We start from the raw sequence: 27,735 nt of genomic DNA, 5'->3' as shown, positions 1-27,735 counted from the left end.
AATAGAAATACTTTTAAAAATATTGTGTATCATTTTTTGTTACCTAATTTAAAATACATGAGTTTTTTTTTTAAGTATATTTTAAATTCAATAGATTTTTTGTTACGTTCTGTTTGCCCTCGACTTAATCATCTAAACATTTAAATGCTCAGAAACATTTATCACAAGTTATAATCGACGTGTACCTATAATATAATATCAATATATCATTCATGAATATTATATCTCACTCAATGTTGAGTTTAAATAAACATAATTAATTAATTTAAATTTACTGAATAGTATTTTATAATAATTGAAACACGAGCATAACAAACCATAATAAATAAAGAACAACTAATTTCTAATAGTTTATTAATTATGTGCGTAAGTACATTTTATATCTGTTCGATATCTGCACGCTTGATAGGTATTTTATAAAAATGTTTATGTGAAAATTAACTTTCAACACAAATATAGTAACTATTAAGACTTAAATGTTTACAATGTATTTAATTGAATTTGCAATCAATATTGAATCAATTAATTTTTTTGAGACTACATTTTTTTTTAAAAATAATTATCCTTTTTGTAAAATTTCAAAGCTAGACTTTTCAGTATACTGATAGTTTAACATATTATCGATATATTTTTTACCATACATTAAAAATGATGACATTAGCATTATAGTTTACAAACCTATATATATATATTTATGAGTTTATTTGTTGCGGTGCGGTTTTCTGTCTTTGAGATTGAGGATGTACAAATGTTGTTTTTTTATTTTTGAGATTTATCAACATATACACACCAACTTAGATTTATATTCCATTGTATCATTTTATACAAAATGAAATAAGAATATAGTTTCCGTCGTGTGGTTTGAATAATATGGTATTATAATATACCTACCTATGCGTGTACACCTATATATAATTTACAGCGTTTGTTATGTATATTTTATCACGTACGCCGTACAAACGAAAGACGAATTAAATAATTTTAATTTCAGACAGAGGATGTAAAAAAATCCAAAAAAAAACAACAAAAACTATATTATTCCTACTTATACATGCATATTATAATATAGTGTATCGGTACCTATATAGTGACAACGAGCAAACGAGGTGTGCGTGTCGCGTTATTTACGCAATGGTAGACATATAATGTACAATATTATTATTATTTCGTACCACTCGGAAAACACGGACAATATTGAATTAAATGAAGGATACGACGACGTTTGGTTTGGTCACGTTTACATATTTTAATGTACGGTGGTCCGTTGGTTACGCGCGTACCCATATTATTTGTACACACACACGCAAACACTGCGCACGTACTTACGTACTCGGTGTATCCGAGTAACCCGGTGCCCCTATAGTCTGTGCAGCCCGCTACGTTCCCCTTTTCCTGGTGGCTAAAGGTCAACGTGCGCCGCGTCGCCAAAGGTCTTCGGAGGTCTTGAAAACGGCATTTCTCTGTCTCTCTGTCTCTCTCTCTCTCTCTCTCTCTCTGAGATCAATGTGTACATTATTATTTATTGGCGAATTGTAGGTGTAACACATAACATTATATAAATACCCAAAATGGGTTGTGCTACACCGACACTATGTGATTATGACGTGCCAAATTATTTTGTGTACGTGGACCGCGATTGGCCGCGATATTCAGCTGTAACCGTTCAATATACGAACACGGACGGAAATAAAAATATAATATGCGCCGTGTACGCAAATCACAATATTATTATTATAATAATGTCGTACTCGATTATTACTGCGCGGGTATTTTACAACTGCAGCGTCGACGAATGCTCCATAGACGACGACGGAAAGGACGTGTAAAATGTTTCTTTAATTTTGAACAGACAATTATTATAATGTGTATATATTTTATATAATGATATTATCGTGTCATCACTGCGATAGCTAAAAACCATCGCTGACTGTTTCCGGAATCGAAAACACACAAAACACGTCATTCATAAGACCGTTCGGTTCACACGCGACAAAACAATAATAATAAATAATAATGCATAGCCGTGTGCGTAATCGTGTACACCACAACGCGTATTGTGCATTTGTGCGAAGCTTGTATTCCATGTGTGTAGAAGAAATAATAGTTGTAACTATATAATAATAATACATGCAGCTCGTCAAATAATAGACGATTATATTATTATACATCGCGGTCGTGTAGTGGTTGTAGTCGCCTGTAAACAGACGTATATCCCCCCCCCCCCCGCACCATACCAAAAATATTATTGTTAATAGTATAATAAACTATAAACATATTAAACATATTCAGAAACCGAGGACTCCGGTGGATTGGACATGCTTTGCGAAGCCGGAATCAACTCATAAGGATGATCAAGGACGAGTACTTAGTTGGGAAAAGACCACTTGGGAGACCTCGATTGAGGTGAGAAGATGTCATGATAAAATACATGGAGGAATGGATTGGAAAAAGCGGTTGATAGGGAAGGCTGGAGAATTAGATGTGTGACGGGATGGTATTGATGGCCGACAAACCCAAGAAGAAGAAGAAGAAGAAGAAGAAGAATTAATAGTATAATATATTACTTGATGCATTTTTTCCGGTTCTAAGAAAGCGATTGCGAGTCATACGATCGGTATACGGGATCCGCGCGATTGTGTTCGTTTGGTTTTTCGAACGATCAATAAAAATCGTCGATTAAGCGCCACACACGCAGCACCGTGAACACAAAGACGACGGTAGTCGGTGCATCGTATAATAATATTATTGTTAACGGAGCGCATATAAAATAAAAATGAGAAAAAAATAAAAAACACAGACAAATTCACCGTCGGCGGTTAATAATAATATTATAGTATTCTCTCTTTCCGAATATTTTAATGCAGCAGCGCAGCTGCAGTCGTCTCGTTTTTGCCTCGTTCCGAGAAAAGCGACCGAATTTTAACATGTTTTCTGTGGCGGTGCAGGATATCGCAGGATTCGAATAACAAAAACCGACCGATGGTATTTACGTAACCGCCGCGGTGGTTTAATACCGGTAGGTACCTAACTATATTGTATTATAGGTATATATATATACCTATAATACAATATCATATTATGTGTACTTCTCGGTCGTACGAAATCTGAAACTCGTTCACAAACGCCGCACCACCACTATACTGCGTTTTCAAAGTGACGTAAACACGGCGCACGAAATAATATGCGATTGTTCGATATTCATTATTACCCATTATTATTATTATTATTATTATTATTTATGCGCGGTACTCGAAGACACACTTGTGGATTTCTATGATATGTAAACGGATTGTTTTCAGCAAAACACATTTCGTAACACCATGAATATAATATAAACGTATTACAGTTAAGTGTATATAACTACTTATGATATTATTATTATTACATTATTGTACACTCGTCGGCGATGATTGACGGCCGCGCGCGCGACGACTGCCTCTAACTTCGTGTGCCTCGTTGTATATTATACGCACATATCGTGTGAATATAAAATAATATATAAGTATGTTGTTCAAAACACGTTATTATAATATTATTATGTTATTATTTGCGAGCTGGCGCGTAACGCTCTTATCGTCGATAAATAATCGCCTACTCGTTAAGTGCCACCACACAATGCGAGGTATAGCGTGTTCGAACGTAGTTGAAGGTGCCTATATAGATTTAGAATTTCAGCTGCTCTCGTGCACAATGTGTAATGGTAGGATTTTTATATTAAAATAATATCCACACTAAAATTCCGTTGAGCAACGCAACGGATATTTATGAAGGGAGCTCACAAATTGCGGTTAAAGTTACTTTTTCGTATACAAATCTTTGCGCTCGGAACATTTAAGGAGTAAGGACTTAAGGTCGAGTATTGACCAGTTGAGCTCGTTCGTTTTGAAGGTCGATGCAGACCAGTTGTGCGCTAAATAATAGACGTTGGTCATTTAAATTTAAAATATGTACAACCAGAGCCCCTCCAGGCCTCAACTCAGAAAGCGATAAATTGGTTCCAACTTCTAAGATAGGAAGTAGTAACAAGAATGGACAACAGATAAGCACTATAGCTGTTTAATTCATGGAGTAATATTTACTCTATGGTTAAGTATGCAATTTATATTCATGATATATTGTAGCATATACTAAAAAATAAATAATAATTATGATAAATGAAAACAATAATAATATATTACAAAATAATAATAAATTTTAGTCTAATATATAATGGATCGAAAAATCTTCATGGCAGGGGTATGTGGTACTTGATTTACAGCCGAGTGGGTCATATTTTATAATAGCTTTATTTTATAATAGAATAATTAACTCTTTTAATTAATATAAATGCCAACTGTACGTCTGTATAAATATATAATTGCTAAAGTGGTATGTACCTCTATATAATATACAAATCAGCTTTATTTAATATACCTGGACAGTAGATTTTTGGAATTCATATACAGACACACACACACGTCCTTCTCTTGGTCGTTTTACTTTCATTCGGAGTCTGTGAGACAACGGTAATACTCATAATAATAATATACATATAGTATTATACGATCAACGGAAGCCAACCACCTCTCAAACCCGACCAGTTTCTGCAGAAGCGCGTATCGTTTCTACTGCAAATACGTCTTGTAATTATTATGCCATTATCGCGAAAACCATCACAACAAACGCAAACAGTCGATCTGTTCGCATTATAATACCTGCAGCTGTGTTATTTGCTCGATTTTATTTCACGATCTAGCGATGTCGCTTTCCACAATGATGATAATCGTAATCGGCTGTTGCGCGACGACGACGTTCCTATATAAACGAATAAAAAGCACATGGATACCTATAATTCGACAAGTCGACGGAATTCGCCGCCATCCCCTCATTGTGCAGCAAGGGAACTCCGCGCCCTGCAGTCCTTCGGAGCACCGCCACAGTTCTTTTTATACCATGCGGTCGTCGATGTTTCCTTATTTTTCCTTCGCACAACGACCGTCACCGGTTGTGTCCTTTTCGCCCGCGATATCGTCGCAGCTTCGTCAGGACTTCCGGTAAAACGCATGTCGTCACCGCGGCCAACGAAAGTCAAAGTTCAAAAACACACACCCTCACACACGCGCGGTCGAGAGACTGAGGAAGTTTAAAATATGTATATATAATATAAAAACATACGGCGGACGTCTGTTGTTGCCAGTCGCCATAAATTCGTCGTCGCCACTAAAACCGCAACCATCACACCGGCGGCGGCGGCCAACAATAACAACGGCGGCGCGCGCGATCGCTCGTGTGTATATTATAACGGGGAATATACACACTCCAAACATGGACATGTGCCAGCGGCTAGGGCACTGGAATAATATGTTCTGTTATAAATCTAGTCTGGTCGCTCACGAACGTGAATGAGATTTGACGCGAAAAAAAAAATGAAATAAAACTATCTTTGCTTTCTCGAAATCGAAATAATATATATATAAAAGATCGGACGGGCCGCGAATAATGCGGCGCATGTGCCTTACCGGATGCGTACACAGTTTACTTTTACTCGAAATAACAATATGTGCACTGTGCAGTATTTACTCGCGTATGTGTATACTCGAGTATACCGTTTTTTCTTACTTTATTATCATTATTAGTATTGTTATTACTGTACGCCGCGGTGGAGGTCAATCATCGATCAAAGACTTTCGCCTGGAATCCTTCATCGACCCTAGGTCCATATATCGCTCGCTGTGTACATCATTATATTATATATTATATTATTACAATAATATCATCTTATCCACACACACGTTAGCGCGTTTTTAATCGAATAGCCGCGTACATCATCGTCGTCGCGATTAATTTGGCCGCGACGGTCGAAATCGTTCGGGTTCACTATATTATGTACCTAAGTAGGTACTGACTTTTATGATTTCATATTTTATTCCACAGTAATGTGATATTATATTAGAAGATATACGAATCGTATACTAAATTTTTTGTAAATATTGCCTGTAATCACTGTAGGCTTGTGTGGAGTTAGGCCAACTGCAGTTTACGAGCACCGTGGTGACGATTTCTATTTCTCTTGCAAGTAACCGAAACATAATATACAGAATAACATAATATTATAAATTATTTTATTTTCTATAATTAATCCGTATAAAAATGTATAATGTAATGTTGTAGAATCAATTTCTTAATATGAAAACAAACATATTATATACGATCGATGAACCGCGGGCGATTCGATCGAAATTTATTGGACGAACACAGTCTGTACCTATAAGAAATTATTTGTATTACACTACGAGCATGATTTTAATCGCAAAATGTTATCTTTAAACCTATTATGTATATTAAATGTAAATAATATTTAAATATTATTATTCATAATTTATAGTTGATTAATTTTTTTTTAAATTTCATAACTTTTAATTTTTTTGAGTTTAAATCAAAACTTGTTGAATTACGTTTTAAAGTATACAAGTATATAATAATATATATTTTATGTATAGTCATTGAACAAAATCTCCTCCTTGAAATAGTTTTCGCTGCATATAGATACTAGATAACAATAATTATAAATCCAATGTGCTACTGCGCATATTTCTTAACCGTGTTGTAATTGTGTAATTATTATTTGTTGCGATTTTCGACTAAACCTGCTGCAAACACACATCTTTTTATTACATATTTTATTAACTTAATAGTATATGCATATAATAATGTGCCTGCTAATAAGTGCGTATACTTTTTTTCTGCTCTAACGGGCCGCTGAAATATTTTATCCATTAAAATCGTAATAGCGTTTGTATTACAACCAACACGCACACGAAATTATAATATTCATAATGTTTGGTTTGTATGGATATATATTTTATACATAGGCAGAGGATGCGTACAATATTCTCGGGGAAACGACCTAAACTATTTTTTTTTTTGTCCGTAACGCGCCTATGAATACAGGTGTTTTTATTTTGTATATTATTGTATTTGTATACATCGTCCGCGAGACGTAAACCGGAAAACGATGATTTCAATAACACCTGTTTATCATCATCTTCGGGAAACGAAAGAAAGTCATTGTATTCTCCGACCACAGCGACGTATACCGTAAAACTAAATACAATGTATATATATATATATATATAAATACATATATACATATTTTGTTTTATCACTAAAAGCGGTAAAACTCGCGTCAAAGCCACTAATAAATTATATACGTCACTGCAGTGGCGTATAAATAATATTATATATAAGGCGTGTTGGTCCCCGCGCGTGTAAATGGCCATTCGTTCACTTTATTATTGTTTGTCGTGGGCCGCAATATGTACGCGCACAGAGTTTTACGAGAAGTTATAATAATATACCTAATACGCGACAAACACTGAAATCGCGTTTTCCCACACGCGCCGGAAGTGCAATTGCAAAACCCTCGGGGCGCAATCGGCACCTCCTAATCTCGTATCCCTTGCCAACGATTGTAAACGTTGCGAAAATTACAAAACAAAAGCGGTGAATTGCGACAGCACCAGGATATACAGTGAGAGAGAGGAGAGTGGAAGAGCGAGTGAGAGGGGAAACAAAACATCGTCACGTATTTCGTAACGTCGCCGCAGAAGGTATATGGTATATATTGTAAGATTTTCCTCCCCACGTGCAATGCGCATAGTATTAGTCGATAGAAAAAAAGGGTAATTTAACCACACAGTCACTCGTCGCCGGACTCGTCGAAAACGCTAGGCGAGTAACTCCAGCTATTATATATAGGACACCGCAAGTATTACAATATCAAACCCTGATAAAAACTATCGAGACGTTTTCTGAGAGCGCTGAGTAGTATATAATACTATTTTATTGTATTATGCATATTATGTACGACAGATCGAAGCACAATGTCGTGTAGTCCGCCGTACCTATATAGGTACAATTATTTATATATATATATATATTCGGTATATGTACTATTATATAGGTACTTGTATACAATGGCGCGGGGTACATTGCAGGGGAAAGCATTTAAAGAACAGTGTGATTTTTTTTCACGTATTTTGTTTTGTTTTTCCTTTATTCTATCACACGAGCCGCGGCATACGGATTGCGAATATGTCGTGATGGGCGTGAAACGGTAGACAGTATTGGGCACGAGGTATGCGATTATATATTATTATGCAATTGGCTCGCAAACCGCATACGCAGAGACAACAACGATATATAATACTCCAACACACGTAGGTACATACATATATACACTTATATATATATATATATATATATACTATTCGCTCGTCGTCCAGGCCAATAGTTATATTCATTTGAACACGGTCAGAGCCTAATTAAGGATTTGTGCGCGATCGTATAAAGGACTATCGCTTATTCGCACCTCACGTCCGCCGTTATAATATTATATATAGGTACACGTATATAGAGGTGCGTTATATATATATATAGGTGAGATTCTATGTACCGGAGTGTAAATTATTATTATTATGATTACAAGCTGTATATGGGTAGGTACAAGACGTATTATATACGATAGATTATATCCGGCGCGAATATTTATCCCGGTTTGACCTTGGCCGCGCACTTTTTTCTCTTCTTTTTAAATCGTCACCTGTGAAATTGAAAACACTTGTCCCCGGGCGTCGTCATTGTGTTCGCTTTCAGTAATAATACAGGTAATATATATTATTGTACATATTATTAAAGCTGTTACCATATCGATCCACAGCGTAAAGTATATAGACGTGTTATATATAGACCCGGCTTATATGTGGCTTATACGTAGTGGCATATATGTACCTCCCATAAGCTCATTATCTTTTCTATTAGCTCTTCGCTGCTGCTGTACATGGAGTTGACGCCTTGGCCTGGTTTCGTTCGTAGGTATACATTTGTATATATGCACATATTATATTATTATATTGTCATTATTATTATTATTATATATAGTGCTCGATCGGTTCCTATTTCGTTTGTCGCCATTGTCGGTATAATCTTTTTTCACTCGTGTATATACACATACACACACATACACGCGTATATATATTAAACACATTTGTATAGATGTCCTAAAGTCGTAAAACGTAAATTACCTACCAAACGTCGCGCTCCGAGTAGAAATATAATATAATATGCGGCTAGAGCAGAGCGTGCGCTCGAAACATATTACGCGCAGTTTCCCGACTCGCCGTCGGCGCAACCTTATACCAGGTCCCGCGTATATAGTAGGTAGGTATAATACGGCTACCGAACTAACTGTAGGTTAGTATAATAGTCATCTACACGCACGCATAATACGAATTCCACGATACTCCTACACTTTCTTTACACTCGGGCACTCGGCGTTATTTGACCGACGCATAAAATTAATTTTTTCTAAAAATCGACAGCTAAACATATTATTACTCGTATTATTGTACTCGTCTATACGTACTATACGTTTTTCTATTCGACAAACGACTGTGTATATAATACATCAAACTCTAGAACTCCCACTGCTGCTGAAGGTCGGGAAGGCAGCAGGCAAAAAGGAGAGTGAGCGTGTCCGAGTGGAAGGGTAGGGAAAAGAGAGAACCTTATATATTACATTATATTATTGTGTTTGAGCGCGATTAACGTGCATCGAGATGTCCGGGCGGCGGCGACGGGAAGTCGGAACCCGTCTGTGTAATAAAGGGTGTGTCAGACATAACCCCCATGAGAATTGGAAGCGACGTGACTGATGAAAATCTTTCAAACGAGATTCGAGAGGAATAAAAGACTTCTTTGTGAGTGTGTGTGTGTTTAGTGTGTACAATGCTCTTTCGACAGCGTTTGGCGTTTATAATGAATAATATATATATATATATCATATATTTTTTTTGTATAATTTTATTATTATATTACGTGTCTCTACATTCGAGTAAAATCCAATACTCTCGTCCCTCGTTTACAGATAATAATAATATGCTCATTTCCGACCATGCCGCACCACTCGGTCATTATAATAGTGTATATTAATCAACGGTCACCGTGGCACGTTGTCGCATGGCACAAATCGAAAGCAACGACGGTCTTATTTACACCATAGCCTGAGAAGAATGTCGATTAACGTATCGGAGTTTCAAAAATCCTATAGTAGCTAGATATACCCACCTATATCGATGTTATCGCGCCCGAAAGCATGATTTCCTCACGATGATCCTAGCGCGCGATAAATGCACTATCGGCCGCTTTCGGCGGGTATATAATGCGTGTCCGGCCGTGTCAACCTTAGGTACCTATATATAATAGGGCTGTAGGTGTATGTGTAACATAATACATCAGTTGTATAGTAGTCGTTGTAAATATATATATATATATATTTTTTATACTGCAGCATACCTACAGCGAGAAATGTAGGTACCTATGTCCTCGGGTTGTTCGAGTGTTATCAATCTTTAAACACTCACCGCGGTATATAGGTATATAGTTTAAATATTGAAAATATGACAAGCCCCTCCTCGCACGCATAATAACCCTTTTTTCCACGTAAATGTCAAAAGTACTGTTATAAAGCTATGCTCGCCAAAGGAAAATAACCGTCATCCTGCGCGTTTTCTAAAGTCAACATAATATTTAAATAACCGCGTATCATATGTATAAGATAGTACCCATATTATTATTATTATTATATGTACCAATGCCTACAGAGATGCGGATAAACTGTGTGATGAGGTTTATCTCGTGCACACGTGAGTTCCTGAATGTTATTACTTATTATGTACAATATATTACATTATATATATATATATATTATGTATTGCCGTGTTGGTTGTTTATATACCTATTGAATCGTGGACGCATACATTCTATATTATAATATACCTGCCTACATTGACATGTCGAATAGATAACGAAAACACTCAATCACAGCAGCGGCGCTGTAAGAGCTTTTGAAATAATTTTATCGTCTGCGGCATTAATAATATTATTATTACGATGACGATGACGACGACGACGACGATGATGATGGTTATCAACGGTAATAGAAAATTTATTTTTCTAACGACATATAATTACGAGTATAGTCTATAAAACGCCATATGTTTCTATCTGTGCGTATTTATCATACTACATAATATAATACTTTATTAATGCGATGATAATCATTAATCGTATAAAATATATTAACAGTATAATATTATATCAGTTTTACATATACTCACCTATTTGCATACATTATACACATGAACGTATTTATTTGAATGAAATCCTATGACTACATTTATTTTTTACTCCTTAACTGCCACTTATTAATTTCACGAGGCAGTATATTGATATGAATCAATATGCGTCCATACATAATAATAATATATTCATAATAACGCATATATACAGTACCATCGAAGTCGACATAATATTATAATATATTTACATTATGGCGAAATTTCGAATAACATTTTCAAATATATATCTGGGTCCTTTAATTGTTTTTGAGGTTTCTTTTTCGCTTAAATAATAATAATGTATACAAATGACGTTTATTTTTATGTCGAAATGCATAATATTCTTCGCTAAACCTGTCCGACCGAGATGTTAAATTACTTTTTATGGCGGCACATTTTTTTTTTACTATTCCGTATATGGATTTTATTGGGGTCTTGATTATCCAAAATAATGTAACTGCATGTTATTACACAATTGGCAACTTACCATACGTTTCTCGTAGACATGTATATTATATTATGATGACAGGCATCGAGGCGTGTGTACCTACATGTTATATTATACCTATGTACGTGCTTTTAGTTACTGCAGCATACAGGCGCCATGGGATTCAACCGCGGATTGTGTATCTATTATATATATTATATTGATACAATTAACAAACATTGGAAATCAACGTCCCGCGTTTACGTAACGGTTACCTACCTACCTTGGTTCTATGCGTGCGCGTAAAAGAAATATAGGTACAATAATACATATTATTATATGTAGGTTATCGCATCGTAATACATATTAAATAGGTAATAATAGAAAAATATTCGTTAGTGTTTAGAGTGCGTTTAATAATAATTGAAAAGTTTTATGCAATTATAAGATCTCGCGGTTACCGCTATATAGAAGTATGAGAGCAAGCTTTGGATTTATCGATTTACATTTTTATCGTTACGGCGGTATTCGTGTATACGTTCTTTTTACGTTAAATAATAGTATATTATATATAATATAATATAATAGTAGGTATATAAGTATAATAGTAGGTACGAACAAAAAGGGCAAATAAATATATAATTACATAAAATCATAACGATCGAGTTTCGTAATGAAACACGTTTACACCTATTGTAACACGCTGCGTGATCGTTATTAGCATATTATATTATATTATTACATCCGACAAAATATGTATTTCAACTTTCAGTGAGAATTATGTTGATCTATATAGTTACGAGCATTTCTGTATGTATGCATGTATGTATTATTATTATTGTTATCGTGTGTAGGTTACGCGACAAAGTGTAAAATATATTTTACATATACTATGTTATATATCTAATACACACATGTCACATATATAAAAAAAACAATAATATGGTGGCGGTGACGGCAATATTATAATATTTAGGCGTATACATAAGCCATATATATATATATATATAATTAATAACAACACATCCGACATTGATCGACCCATTATCCGTTCAAGTCGCGTACCTAACCATGAAAATCGTCTTACATTTTTTCGATTTTTTTTTTAACGATCCACCAGGAAATGATTTATTTGTTTGTCGTTACACCGCGTGTCGGCGTCCGGTCTCATATATATATATATATATACCTAGTTGTTTGTTGTTGTATATAAAATAATAAATTACACAACTATTATTTGTGTTTGTTGCAGGCATAACAGCTATGATACACCACCAGAAGCAATCACAGCAATCCGTCAGAGTACCAAAGTCCATTTGTGACCTATCGGAAGACGTTCTCACGTCGGGAGTACAATTTCCAGGTGAGTCGGAAACGTTGAATAAAAAAAATTTAATAACGTGTTTTTCTTGCTGGTCACTAGGACGGCGACGTGAACCACCTCATCGATATACGGCACATATTATAATATATAAATATATTGTAGAGACAATAATTCTAGGACCCGGATGTTGCATTTATGACATATTTTGCATATTATAATGTGCGACGCTTTCCCGCATGCAGCTAACGTTTTGTCGGTTCTATATTCAACGAGAATCTAACACGCATAAATAACAACATTTTTCCAAGGTTTTGATTTTTATGACGATTTTTTTATAATTTTTGTACATTTAACACGACTCATTTTCATATGTATCGCGCGTAAGTAGTAGGTTTTGTGACTGCTCTTACTGCAATTTCGTGCATAAAATCTAATGACATTCAAAATAGAAAACAGAGCTGGACAGTATACTTAACTTGTATCGTGTACATGTATATATGCCTACTCGGCTATACTCTGTCCTAAATACCTAATATATATTTTATAGTGAGTATACGCCGTACCCATACCTATATAATAATATTAACGTGTCGTCGTGTCGATATATTTATCATATTTTTTTATAATAAATTCATTATTATAGCACTTGAGGTCATTATTGACACCGTGCCCACAGTAATGTAATAATTATATTAAGCAACACGCGACTGTACAACTCATCGGTCCGGTACACGAGCTTGCACTTGAAAACAAAAATCTGGTGCAAACAAAAAATAAAAACAACGCATTCGGGCGCGCTAAGAAAAAAATTTAAAATTGTATTGCGGGGACGAATTTTAGGGCGTGCAGTATACATAATATTAGTTATTGTGTATTCAGTCAAGTACGCCTTATACGTTTGTCGGCGACGACGGAAATATTGTCGTTAATTCGACGACCAGAGTGAAATAAATATAACCCGCATCTCGTTATTATATTATTTGGAGCAGAGAAGGAGAGGGGTCCTTTTTTTATTATTACATCACGTATATATACTGTACCGTATAATACGCGTACACTCGCGTATCGTATAGGGCGAGATGGAAGTAATAACAAAACTTACTCACAGCCTCCGTCGTCGGTGTTCGTAACGAGCGGGTACCGGAAACTGCGAATAAAAACACCGCACAGATGCGTTCGTATAATATTTCGCACGCGTCTAGCTCGGCATTATTTTCTAGATTTTTTACCATACGACCTCCCGGTAAGCCGTGACGATATTATATTTAGCGATTTCCCGTCGTCCCGTCCCCACAGCTGTACAGAAGGGAACACACGGCCCACCCTGTACATATATTGTATACAGAGGGATTCGCCAGACATGCTTCTCGCGCCCATTGTCTTCTTAAATAATGAATAATGAAATTTTTGGAATTTTCAAATATATTTCAGCATATTTTCAGATATACCTACTACAATTTTTTTATACCGTTTAAGGAGTGTGTCCTGTGATGGTACTAACTTCTTCTTTTCAAAAAAGAACCAACTTTTTTTTTTTTTACCGTAAATTGTCAAGCAGATTTATTTTTTTTGAAAGTTTGTATATCAAAATTTGAACGAAAAGTTTCTGAGTTTTTTAAATGTAAATAGCATTTACTAAGAATAATAGTCCTCAAAAACACTATAATAAAAATATCAAACAGATCAATGGATGTACTTACAATTTGTTTTATTAATTATACCTACATAGTTTGATAATTTTTACAAATTATTATAAAATGTTCATACAGATTTATATTAATTACTATAATTTTAGAATCATTACTGTCCCCTTTTTTATCTTCCAACTCTTTTATACCATGGATCTATAATTATCGCTGGTACCTACACAAAGTTAAATATCTCAACAAGTACTCGTTCGTGGTTCGATTTAGATACATCAACATTTTGAAAAAAAGTCACATGATTAATGGTTTACAGAAAAAAAGGGGTGATTCTCATTTGAAAATAACATGTTGGCATCACGACAAGACACATTTTCTTAGATAGTATAAAAATCCAAGTGTGTGAGAATATTGTTCTTAAGTATGTATGAAAATTCCAGAATTCAATATTAAAATAAAACATGGGGATGAGCGCGCGCTTGGCGAATCGCCCTGTATAATATGCGCGAGGCTATTTCGTGTCTTCAAGACAGCGACACGAGACGAAGCCACAAGATCGCGCTCGTTTCAATAAATTTTTTTCATTGCAGGGCTTAAAAATAATTTTATTATGGTAACGTTTTGTGTTGGCGTGAGGTCGTCCGCGCGTCCAGCGCACTTTTTATCTATTTGTTTCCCGCGTGTTTATACACCGTAATTATTGTTGTCGTTTAACGCGCCGTCGTCCGTGTGTTTTCGTGTAACACTTTCTCCAAAATAAATAATAATAATAAAACCGTCAAACTCCTAAATATAATAATATAAGATCCGAATCTACGACGCCGTCACCGTGCCCGCGAAACGCGTTTGATGTCTTAATAACACACGCTCCCGGTAATGTGCGAAATCTAGCAGTAAACCGTTTTTCCTTTTCATTTTACTACTCTAAAAACGCAGTAAAACAAATGGAAAAAAAATTATATTATGTACCTACATTTTATTTGCCGATTTCAGATTGAAGCCGATTCGTTCCCACGTTAATTTAAAAGAAAACGGTTTTAATTTTTTTCAATCATTTGTTTATTACATATGCTATATATATTATTATGTACTTTCATCATACGATTAAGACACATATATATTTATATCATTTAAGTCTTAGCTTCCCCCCCCCCCAGCCCTCTCCACGGCGATCGTTTATTCTTTATTTTTTTTCGAGATTTCTCGACATGCGTACTTACATACAGTATTATTCACCGCATATATAATTGGCTTTTAAAAAATACACCTTTACTGAAGTATTGTCTTGTCTACTTATGCGCGGGTTGAGAAATTTCAACACAATATTATTATTATATTATTATGATCGTGTGCACATGTAAGGCACACGCGTATATACTATATACGTTTATGAAAATGTCTATATCCAAATACCTATAAGTGTATATTAACAACTCGCTGCGTATTAAATTGTGTTACAGGAGCCGTGGACCGACAGGGTAACGCGGTGATATTATGGGTCGAAGGACAGTCCGGGCATAGTTCAGAAACCATGTCAGACGTGAACGCGGCAGAGCTTATTTTGTACTACGCGTCACTGAGAAACAGGTAAACGTAATATCGGAAATCAACACGTAAGAATCTTAGTATTATCATGGTGTAGACGATGACAGAAAACATTGGTATTTTTTGAGGGGTAGAGGGAGGGGGTGTTTATAAATCATTTAGGTACTAAGAATCATTAACAAATATATATTACAGATTAAAAGTTATAATTTATTAGTGAAAACTGTTTTACGTATGAGACTTACGTGGGGGGGGGGTTAAACCCAGAAAACCCCTGAACTCGTAAATATAATGATAAAATAAGTGTTTGAAATAAGTCTTATGTCCTACGGACGGAACCTATTTATATGATAACATATTTTATTCATTCGTATCGTCCGTGTTTCGCCGTAGGGACATAATTGCGATAAATTATTATAAGATAAATTCCTAATAAAACGTAGATTATTAACATCTGCTTGCGCTTAGAACGACCGCAGAAGTAATTCGCTCGCGACACGAGTCATCGAATACATAAAAAATGCTCTTGAGCTAAAATATTACCATGGTAATAATATAATATTATATTGTACAATACAACGCGATGTGTATAATTAATAACACTAGGTATTTATAGTATAATATAATTATATATATATATTATATACATATATATATATATATATATATGAATACCGTTGAAACAATCCGATTCGTCCTTGCCTTAGCCGGCCGTGCGGTGACAGCGACTCGTGTAGGTATATAATATTCTACTTCACGCCATTGGATTATTCATTCGCATAACGATGACGGCAACAAGTGTATATATTATGTCCGATACAATATTATGTATAATAACGGCTTCTAAGACAATAATAAATATATATAAGGCGATGGCCGTGTCGAAACGACGTGCTGCAGTACATATACCAATCAAAATCTAATCAAGCAGCTAGGGGACACCGTGGCCGGATTGTTTTTCCTTTTCGTTTTTAATAGAGTCGTGCTCGTTCGTGACCTACCCCGTGGACTTTTACTTTTGGTCGGACAGGCACGTCAACAAGCACACCGCCATCATATTATTAGATTACACTTTGCCATTTCGATTTGTTCAACACGAAATTCCGTACATTATACCGTAATAATAATTACAACCTAACCCTATAGGTGGCTCGGGGATACACTTGCACTCAATGATATTATTCCGGAGGCAGAACTCCACTTTTGCATCGTAAAACAGGATTTGAGGTGGCAAAATAAAAACTAATGGTTCAAGAGTGTACCTACCTATATATTGAAATGATATTTTATTTATTGATAAAAGTACTTTTAATTTGTGTTCAAATAGTAATAATAAATAATAATACAAAATGTATTAATATAATATTTCGTTAATGTTATGCATTAATTTATGTGTGACAACGATCTTATCCGTTTTTGATAATTATGATTGAAATTATGTTTATATCAAAATTGACTCAAGGTTTGACTTGTTTAGGTTAAAATTAACTAATACTTTTAACTGCATTATTAAATGAATTAATGAGCATATAATATCTTACACTTTTACAGATATTGAGAAAAAAAAATAAGATATGTAGAATGATTAACTAGTAACTGTTTAGGGGTGTAGGTAGCTTATATAAACTGCGGTAAATGTTTGTACTTCCTTGTATGTTTGCCAAATGCCGCCTATGATACCACTTGCGGAAGGACGTGGAGGGGGGGTAGCCCGCCTACGACACTTTGAACTAACCGGATTTACAAATATATATAATATCGTTTATTATGAATTCTATAGTATTAATACATAGTATTCATAATCAATGATAATATTATGTGTATAGGTAAAAGTATACAATATAGTTATAACTTGGAGGGAAAAAATATGTATCTACCGTACAGTACCGATCATCATTCCAATGTGTTTATAACGTTATATTGTTTCGTTTAAATGTAGGTATTATTATTTGAATTAAATTATAATTACATTTATATAATATAAGAATACTATACTTTACATTTAAACATTTTAAATCTTTACACAAATAAGCTGTAATAGAGTTAAATAAATACAATTTATATATTTTTTAATTACAAGCTACAGTTGCTATCCATAGTATAATAATAATATTGTATGGATTTTTTATTTACACCCGAAATTATTTTATTTGTTTAAATTTATCTTTAATATTTTTATATAGTAGTTATGCGTTTTTTCCTTAAATTTGAAACACGCCATACATTCTAAATTAAAGGGACAGTCAATTGATTGGTAAATCTACCTATATGTAGAAAATCTCATCTCATTTATAAAATCAATTTAATAATAAAACTTAAAACAATAAACCATGCCAACCTATAACTTTAGATTATTTTATATCTTACAATTTCTTTATATATTTTTAATTATTTAATCGAATCTCAGTTATTTTCCAGACAGTTATATAAAGTGAATTTGCATTTAATATATACTAATGGTCAATAAAGAAAACATAATTTAATAATAACTACTTTGTAGAGTAATAATTGTAATTAGGTATAATTTTAATATTTATAAATTAATTAACCTAATTCGTTTATTAGTTTGGTATTACTTATTACGTAATGAATTCTGGTACCTAATGGTTTTTAATACTTCCTTGAAAATCACGTTAGGAAATTAAAATCTCGAGGGATTAAACCAATTAATTTTGTTCTTGTTTCGACCAATATAATACCATGAATAAATAATATAATATAATATAAAACATGACCCGTAGGAACAAGTTATTAATATTTTTTACGTAATGGCGTGCACCCGCATTTCATGCTCTTGTTATTATATTGTGCTCGCACGTCTACGTAATAATAATAATAAGTAATAACGGAATAAATTGTTTTAATTATTCTCCGTTTTTAGAAACGAAAGGAACTCGTCGTTGACCATCTTGGTACACGAGAACAGCTGCACAAGCATAGAATTCGTCGATTGTGTGCTGGAACTGATAAAGGTGATAAACGTGACATAGTCAATAATTTTTCATGCGTTACAATAGTTTTCATTATAATAATTATTGTTATTATTTTGAGCAGAATCAAGTTTCCGTGGACAAAGTGATTTTTTGCACGAAGCGACACGCAGAAGGAAACCGTCTGAAGTACAGCCAAATTCGGGTGAGAAAACGTTTCGCGTGTATTCTCTCGTAGTGCATATTATAATAGGTACAAACCGTTTTGATTTTACGTTTCGTTAATAACTTTCAGTGTTACGCCGTCAATTCGTACAACGGTCTCCTAGAGTTCTTTGAAGACAGTCAGATCCCGTCGGCTTGTGGTGGCCCGTACACACACAGCCAACTTGAATGGATTGATTTCTATAAGGTTTGTACGCGTTATTGGCCTATATTTACTTATATGAGTTATGACTTATGACTTTAAAAACTAAATTACACATGCACACGGGCGCATACAAGACGATTAATAAAACCGCTTGTGAGAAGAAAAACGAAATTAATAACAACGATGTATTATTCAATGGAAAAGAACGGTTAATTCGTTATTGTGTACCATATATTATTATCCTTTGCGATAATTTATCAGTATATGTATAGTACTACTTTATTCATTTTTTTTCTTTCTTTTTATAAGGAGTCGGAGAGGCTGACTTGTTTGAGTCAGACTGCCGGAAATCGACTTGTAACGGCCATTGCGGAGATGGGAAACGTGCAACAAGAACGCAATGCAATATCAAAATTCTTGGACGACTCAGATATCAAAAATTTACTTCAAGACGCCAGACAGAGCATGGAAATACTCGAACAGCATGCGCGCTGGTTGAGCGAAGACAGATTTGTGATGTATGTTTGATTTATAATAATCATTGGCGAACGCTAGAGAAACTTACTGATAATTTAAATATGTATAGACTATAGTTATTACTTTATTGGATATTTAGACATAGGTAATATTCTGTAATATCTGTAATATTCTGATATACGTGTGATTTCATATATGTGTTCAATTAACATTTGTGTTGTATGATAATATTAAAATTTAGAATATTGTCGTTCACTGACCGCTTAAGTATCCACTACACAGATATTAGTCTATACAGTCGTAATGTTGTAATTTGAACAACCATACCCACTACCTATATAATATAATATAGGAGTCGGAGTTTTTTTTGGGGGGGCGGGTGGGCGGAAGGGTTCATAGTGTACTTACAGCAGTTTTTGATTAAACGTAATATAATTTTTAATTATAAAAACATTTTATCAATCATTAATTTAAATGTATAATTTAATTTGAAACACAATTTCTTACGAATTGACGTTAGTCATTAGTGGTACGGAAAGTGGAGAGACTTTTGTAGGAAGTATTGTATACAATCCGCTTATGAGGTCTGCATACAATATATATTGTACAATATTGTATAGGTAACAAGCTTCAAAGGTTATATTGTGAGCTGTTTCCTGAATTGTTAGTATTTGTAACTCATAATACTGAACAGAACAAAATGCATTTACCATTTGATGTTCTATCCAACTATACAGTACCACCATAGTTCAAATCCAGTTTAATAATATAAAACTGACCGAACTTACCGAAATAGTTTTTTTTTTATAACATCTGTTATCGTGATTAATATAATAATATCGTATAAATCAAAATTATTAATGGTTTTTTATTGAACACGTATATTCAGATTTTCAATGAACTAAAAGCCAGCAATTCGATATACTTGATATTATATTATATTATTATTAACATCTGGTTCCTTACACAACTGCATATACACGTTTTTTACTTACTATAAGATCGTCGTAATAAAACGTTATGATGAAAACGATAAATACGTATTATTTCGTTCAACAAAAAACGATTTATTATTATTACCTACCATTATGTTGTTATTTGATTATAAAAAATAACAATAATTATATCAGATTATAAAGTTATTATTCGAGACTGGCTGACCAATTTTTAATTCATTTTTAATGTAAGGCCACCAATTTTAATTACCATGTCATAATGTGCCGGTTTCACTGGATATAGAGTTGCTCTTATACGGCAGTCGATCAAATATATTATATGTATTATTATAACTTTCTATATAATTTTTATTGTGAGTGTCCGATTCACGAGCGATATTAAAACAAAACGAATTGTAACTATAAACGGCATAAAACCAATTTAAATACCAAATTATATAACGATATAGATTTTTTGTTTTTACTATTATTCGTTGTACCTACACGTGTCCCGCGGGTTTTCGTGCATTTAAAATGTTTTCGAGAATTTTCATTTATTTTTTTCTAAATAGTAAATACTGACACTCGCGTGTTTGTTTGTGGCACATACAGGTCGAGTTTCGAGGACGTGAAGAAGTTCCACAGCGAAGTCGAGGGCGCGGCAGTCCGTCTGGAAGAACTGCTATTGCAGAAGAAAAAGAAAATAATGCAAGCAGCCAGAGTTAACGCTTTGGAGGCCGAAACACACGAGGTAACCATTATTTCCCGTGATAATAATATTATGTATACATTATTATACTTCTGTATAGTGTATTTACGCCCAATAATAATATTAACGATGATAATATAATAATATATTATGACTCGGTCGACTCAGACGCGTGTTCAAATTTTCTCCAATAGTATCTACTTATATACCTACCTATCTATAATAGTGATAACGATAATATCATTAATATTGGGTCCTTGGCACAAAACTCTGTTCTTTCTAAGTCGTCGTCATAAATTTCAACTAAAATATCACGTTCAAAATATGTTCAAATATATCATTATTGTACGACCATTTGCGGAAATTTGGGGGAGGGATTGGTGCAATTATAGGAACTTAGCCCCCCAAAAGTTGTTCTAGCTCCATTAAAGACGATTTTAGATTTACAAATATTGTCTATATAAATAAAATAAAATAACTGGCCAATCCCACCGCTAATCCCTATTGAGGAAGTGAAAGGATACCGATTGGAGTGTATGAACTTTTGACCATCCCATGTAGAAATAATTGGTTAAGTATAAATAAATGCTTAGATATTTCGATTTTAAATTTAATGTTTCGTGGAATTTTAAGACCAAAATAATTTCCGAAATTTCGTGATTTTGAATACTTCTTTATAAAAAAAAAAAAAAAAACCAAAACATTTTGTAAAAAGTATTATTATTTATTATGTAATTTTAATAATATTTATTCAAGCGACGTAATAATGCATGTTTACTGTAGGTAGGTATTTAAAGTTTTTACCCCTCTCCCAGTAATTTTACCCGATCACCGTCCATGGCATGACCGCGGTTACGGTCAATAAAGTCGATCCGTGATGGCCGTCCGACGTGTGGATCGATAACGTCCTGTATCCGCAGTGTAGGTACATTAACTGCCGTTCACAGCGCCTATCAACCAGATCGGGAAACCGCGTGACTATAGTGGTGTGGCATATTATTCGTGTGTAGGAAGTGGAGGCCATTGTAATATATTAAAATTCACACACAGCATAATATCCACCACCTGCAGAAGAGGAGGAAGCAAAGTATAAACTCATTAGCCCGCGTATATAAATATTTACCTGTCTATAAATTATGACGTGTCCTTTCATAATATTATATTATCGTTAATATTATTATAATACGTTATTATGTATACTTTCACGCCGCGGCTAACAGCAGTGGCGACTTTGGCCACTGAGATAAACGACAGCACCGCGGGAAGAATAGACGAGTGAAGCATATAGTTATATATTATACAATATATTTTGCATAATATGTATATTATAATATTATGCAGATAGGAAGTCAGCGAATATCGCGGTCAATATATTTTATCGTGTTTGTGTTTTTTTTCGTTGATTTTTTGTTGATATTTTGTATCTTTATCCGTGTAAAAAATATTGTGTATCGCTGCAGGTCCTCTCGTGGCTGACCAACAAAGGAGAACACGCGTTGGTTCAACATGGCGATTTGGCCAACAGTCTGCCGGCGATCAGGCAACAGGAACAAGACTTCGAGAAATTTTACTTCGTCTCCATGGTAAGCAACGGGATTGTCCAGTAGTTTTCTGTTTTTATTTTTATTTCCATCAGATATTCGCATGATAGATGGTGGAAAAAAAATTAAAAACAAAAAAATAATAGAAAATTTGTCGGAGTTATTTCGATTGGTATTCAGTTAAAGTCTCATGTATAATAGTAGTTTTTTTGTTTTTAAATTAAAATTTGACAAAAATACATTATGATATTCTTTTGAAGATGGTGTATAATTTCGCAATCTATTATGAATTAGATTAAGTAAAGTTCATTTAAAAAAAAAAAAATTTTCTGTGAAGTCCAATACCTTGTTGTTTTTTTTGGTTTTCATTTGTTATTTAATTTAGTATGAATGTAATTTATTTTAAACCTTTAATGTCTATTTAACTAATACTTTTTACAACTCATTATTGTTAATTCCAAGATTATTTAAATTCAACTAAATTAATGTTACTCAATTTAAAATTTAAATTAAATAAGTTATAACTTATAAATTATCAATAAGTTGCTTTTAAAGACATTTTATAGTATTGTGATCCACTTATAAAATTACAGTCTTTAAACTCAATCATAACTTATTGCTAATTTAGAAATGATTATTTACCTAATGATTATTATTATTTTAATTTTTATTATTATTATTATTGCAATAATAATAAATAATTATCTTGTCTGATTAAATCCTTTTTCTAATTATTAATTTATTTTACCTAGTTCCTTCTTTTCCAAATACAATGTTTAAATTTAATTCACTCTCAATATAATGTATGATGTTATATACTCAATTAATTGTTTTATAAATTGTAACGTTTTAAACTAAAGTTAAGCATAAGGGGACGTTACAGTGGCATTTGTTGTCTCCGTCTTATAAGCGCATAACTTAGAAAATTTTACGCTCAGCAGAACACATTTATCTCCGTTAGTTTAAAAATTAGAGCTGATTGAGCTCTTATAAAATTTAAAGGTAAGACTATTATCTAGACAATGATATAGGCTTTTTATTATATTTTAATTTTAAAGCGAATATATGTGTATTTTAAAATTTTAAACTGTTTGTATATCTTAAAATACTCATAACTCGCTTTAAAATTAAAATATAATAAAAAGCCTATGTCATTGTCTAGATAATAATCTTACCTTTAAATTGTATAAGAGGTCAATTCGCTTTAATTTTTAAACTAACGGAAATAAACGTGTTCTGCTAAGCGTAAAATTTGATGTTGTTCACTTGTAAAGACGGATACAATAAATGCCACTGTAGCGTCCCTTTAATATTGAAATACAAGATTTTCAATCATTTATACTATTATAAGTGTTCTCATAATTTTTAAATACAAAATAATCTTAATAAAACATTTAATCAGAGACTAAAACTGATATCAGTGTGAATATACCGTACAGATTTTGTATGGGTTTAAGTAGTACTAGAAGCTGTATAATGTTTTAACATATAATATTAGAATAATACAAAGTAACGCCGTCGCACATAATTGTACAAATAACTGCAACCAAATATACATCTAGTTGTTTGCTGATAGTATATACAGTGGTAAATCAAGGCGCTTGTTTTTCTATCATTGCTATAATAATATTTTAACACTGCATTTCAAATCTACGGCATATTATTATTAACACTTTTAAATCTAAGACGTTCCGAAAAATTTATTAGCTTACTAATTATTGCATAATAATATAGGTATATTTATATTTAATATTTTGTTATATTGTAAAATATTGTGATTTGAAGTCTGAACAACGATTGTCGATAGTTTTGTAAGTTTCTGGTGTATATATTTTATTTTACGACTGGTATCGTAAACGTTGAGATTTGGTTACGTCAAGCAGTGCATATTATTATCATCCCAGTGGGGCCCTTCCAAAGACCCCATTGTAGTCTGATATTTTTCTTTTCGCGGGAAGGGCTAAAGTTATTAGGCCCTTTTCATTTGTGCATTACTGCAGCGCTCACCCAAGGCTGATCTTTACGACTGCCGCCGGAGGCTTCAATCGAAGGGACAATCGTTATTCTCGGAATATTTACGATCGATTTTATTATTATTTTTTTTTTTTTTTGTTATTGTCAATTTCACACGGGGGATGCTGAAAAAAAAACCACCCCCTTTACAGTGGAAATATGTGTACGCGTCGTGTATATTATTAATAATACATTCCGACGTGAATTTCATATATACACTCGTTCGGGCGACTCTCGACATGACGAGACTCTCTGCGCCACCACTACCTGTGTGGCTGCACCTTATCGCTCTCGCACCCCCCCGTGAGTGCACTCGGCCCGTTTTTAACTAACCGACTGGCGCCGTCCGGAGGATGGAAACACCGTGGCTGAGCGGTCGTGTAGTGTATGTGTGCGGGGGTGGGGGGGTGGGCTGAGTGGCGGCGGGTATCCTTCATCTGTACATAATATTATACGCCGGCAGCGTAGTGGTCGGGCTCTGGTATCCTGTCGGGCGCGGGGTTGAATGCAGTGTGATCGCGGCGTCCGATACGAAAGGTACCCTCCCGACGGCGGTGAACATTTACCACGCTCTCGTCCGAGATTTCAGGTAAGTCCAAGTTTTGTAGTATGCATCCCCTCCGACAACGACTGCCGATGACATATATTTTTTACGATTTTTATTCGTCGTTGCATGGTTTTTTTACTATTGTTATTATGTTTTTTTTTTATCGTTTAACCCTATCGACGCGTCGACTGTTACGAGTATATATATTATATCATTATTGCACTCCATGTTGTACGCGGAACGTCGCGCGTCAGATGTATTATATTATGTATTTTGTGTGTGGTGTACCGCGTAAAAGACTGTCTGATTTTCCGTTTGCTTCCCCTGATGGTTGCGCGGGTGGGTCATATTAAAATATAGTCGCTCGACCGTGGTGAATCCGTGTGTGAAATTATATGAATAAACACAAATATATGGTCGCTGTGGTCGTAGCGTTTCCACCCGTAAGTATAATTATATATGTATATGTAGTACGCTATAGTGATGCGACTCATTACATTATTATTATATGTTATTATAATGTTCTATACGAACGCGGTCTGTGGTATAGGCGTACCGTGGCGGATTCTTTGAAACCGGTGCAGGTATAATCACCAGCTGAAGTTCTCGTATTGTAACAATATACATATTATATAGGTATATACCTACATAATATTATGTGTGATCCCGGCCGTACCGATGATTATTCCGTCGCGCGGGAATTTTCAAATTTCAAATTATGACATGTATACATATATTATTATGCTTACAGGTATATAAACGATGACCGAGTGTGTACCTATATATTATCATAGATATACACCTATAGAGGACACTCCTATGACTTATGTACCCCGGTATATAGGCACTGTGATCGGGTAGTCCGCACTATTGACTAAATACCATATTATGATGTTTGTATGTGGTTGTGAGTACAGTTTACGATAGAAAAGAACGTTTTTTCCAATCAGCTATTATGGGTCAAAGTTTGAATTCAATACATTTAAGTCCAATTAATTTCAATATTATTTCTTTTTTTTAAGTTATTATTATCTAATATTATCAGTGGTTGTCGCCTTAACTCTTTGTAATGACTCTGGCAAAGTATTAAAAGCGGTAACTATAATGTGCTCTTCGATCACACTCGAATACAATGCATGTCCTGTCCGCGCATAATATTATTATCATATCCGATAGTAGTTTCCGACGGGACGACAATTGATGTGAAAAAACCATGAGCGACGTGAGGATAGAGCTGCTCCTCGTATGAATAAATTAAAGAAATCCACAATATATGGGTATATGGTGAGCATATCGTTGTTGTTGTCGTCGTTATCGTTGGGTGGTGGCGACGGGAACGGAAAACGTGGATCGTATAAAATTATAATGCATCGCACGCGCGTACGTTCGTGCAGGTGCCCTGCACGCGTGGAACGGATGCGGCGCGGACGCTGTATATGCGATTATTAGGGGCGGCGGCACCGCTTACTCCGTTGACGGCGGTGATTTTCTCCGGCGTGTTTCGCGCCGCCCGTCCGCCCGTGCGCGACACATGCCCCGGACAGATGTGTTTTTTTTTTCATGTCGACCGGCGGCGGCGGTGGCGACACGGTGTTCGCGCCATGTGGACATGTGGTGTAGTTGGTGACTCCGGGACGTGCGATTAGTGTGAAACCACCCCATGTATGGCGCGTAGGTCGAGCGGATGCTGAGTACCTTGTACGGTGGATACGAATATATGGAAGAGGATAAGAGGAAAACGAACGAATTCGGCACCGAGCTAGGGCGCTCGTGTAAAGTACACTATGTACAAGTAATATAGGTGCATAATATATTATATAGGTTATAACAAATGTGACGAGTACGGATATTGTATACAACGCTGAACGCACTGTATATAATATATAGGTACTATAATATTATGCGATAGTGTTTCCCGAGGAACAGGTGAATATCGTGTCAAAAGTAAACGCCGTTTTCCAAAAAAAAAAAAAAGTATTTATAAAAATAACCCCTACGGCTTGTTTTTTTTTCGTCCACTCGTTAATTATAAATTAATTATTCACCTAAAACGCCGACTCCTTAGGTTAAGGGTCCGCCGCCGGATAGGAAGAACCTACGAGAATGAGCAGTAATTAT

The 27,735-nt window shown here is 34.4% G+C and overlaps 1 protein-coding gene across 1 annotated transcript in view; it reads left to right on the top strand.

Annotated features, from left to right (window-relative positions):
• LOC100159154 (puratrophin-1) overlaps window positions 1-27,735 on the top strand; it is a 174,681-nt gene that overhangs the window by 107,566 nt on the left and 39,380 nt on the right. The window contains 8 exon segments of the mRNA XM_029488265.1: window positions 12,836-12,946; window positions 16,011-16,137; window positions 18,977-19,067; window positions 19,150-19,230; window positions 19,321-19,437; window positions 19,705-19,913; window positions 21,420-21,558; window positions 22,977-23,099. Coding sequence (XP_029344125.1) covers window positions 12,836-12,946; window positions 16,011-16,137; window positions 18,977-19,067; window positions 19,150-19,230; window positions 19,321-19,437; window positions 19,705-19,913; window positions 21,420-21,558; window positions 22,977-23,099 — 998 coding nt within the window.

This window comes from Acyrthosiphon pisum, chromosome A1, assembly GCF_005508785.2.
Source record: "Acyrthosiphon pisum isolate AL4f chromosome A1, pea_aphid_22Mar2018_4r6ur, whole genome shotgun sequence".
In the NCBI taxonomy this organism is placed as follows: Eukaryota; Metazoa; Arthropoda; class Insecta; order Hemiptera; family Aphididae; genus Acyrthosiphon; species Acyrthosiphon pisum.
This window is presented reverse-complemented; position numbering and strand designations above follow the sequence as displayed.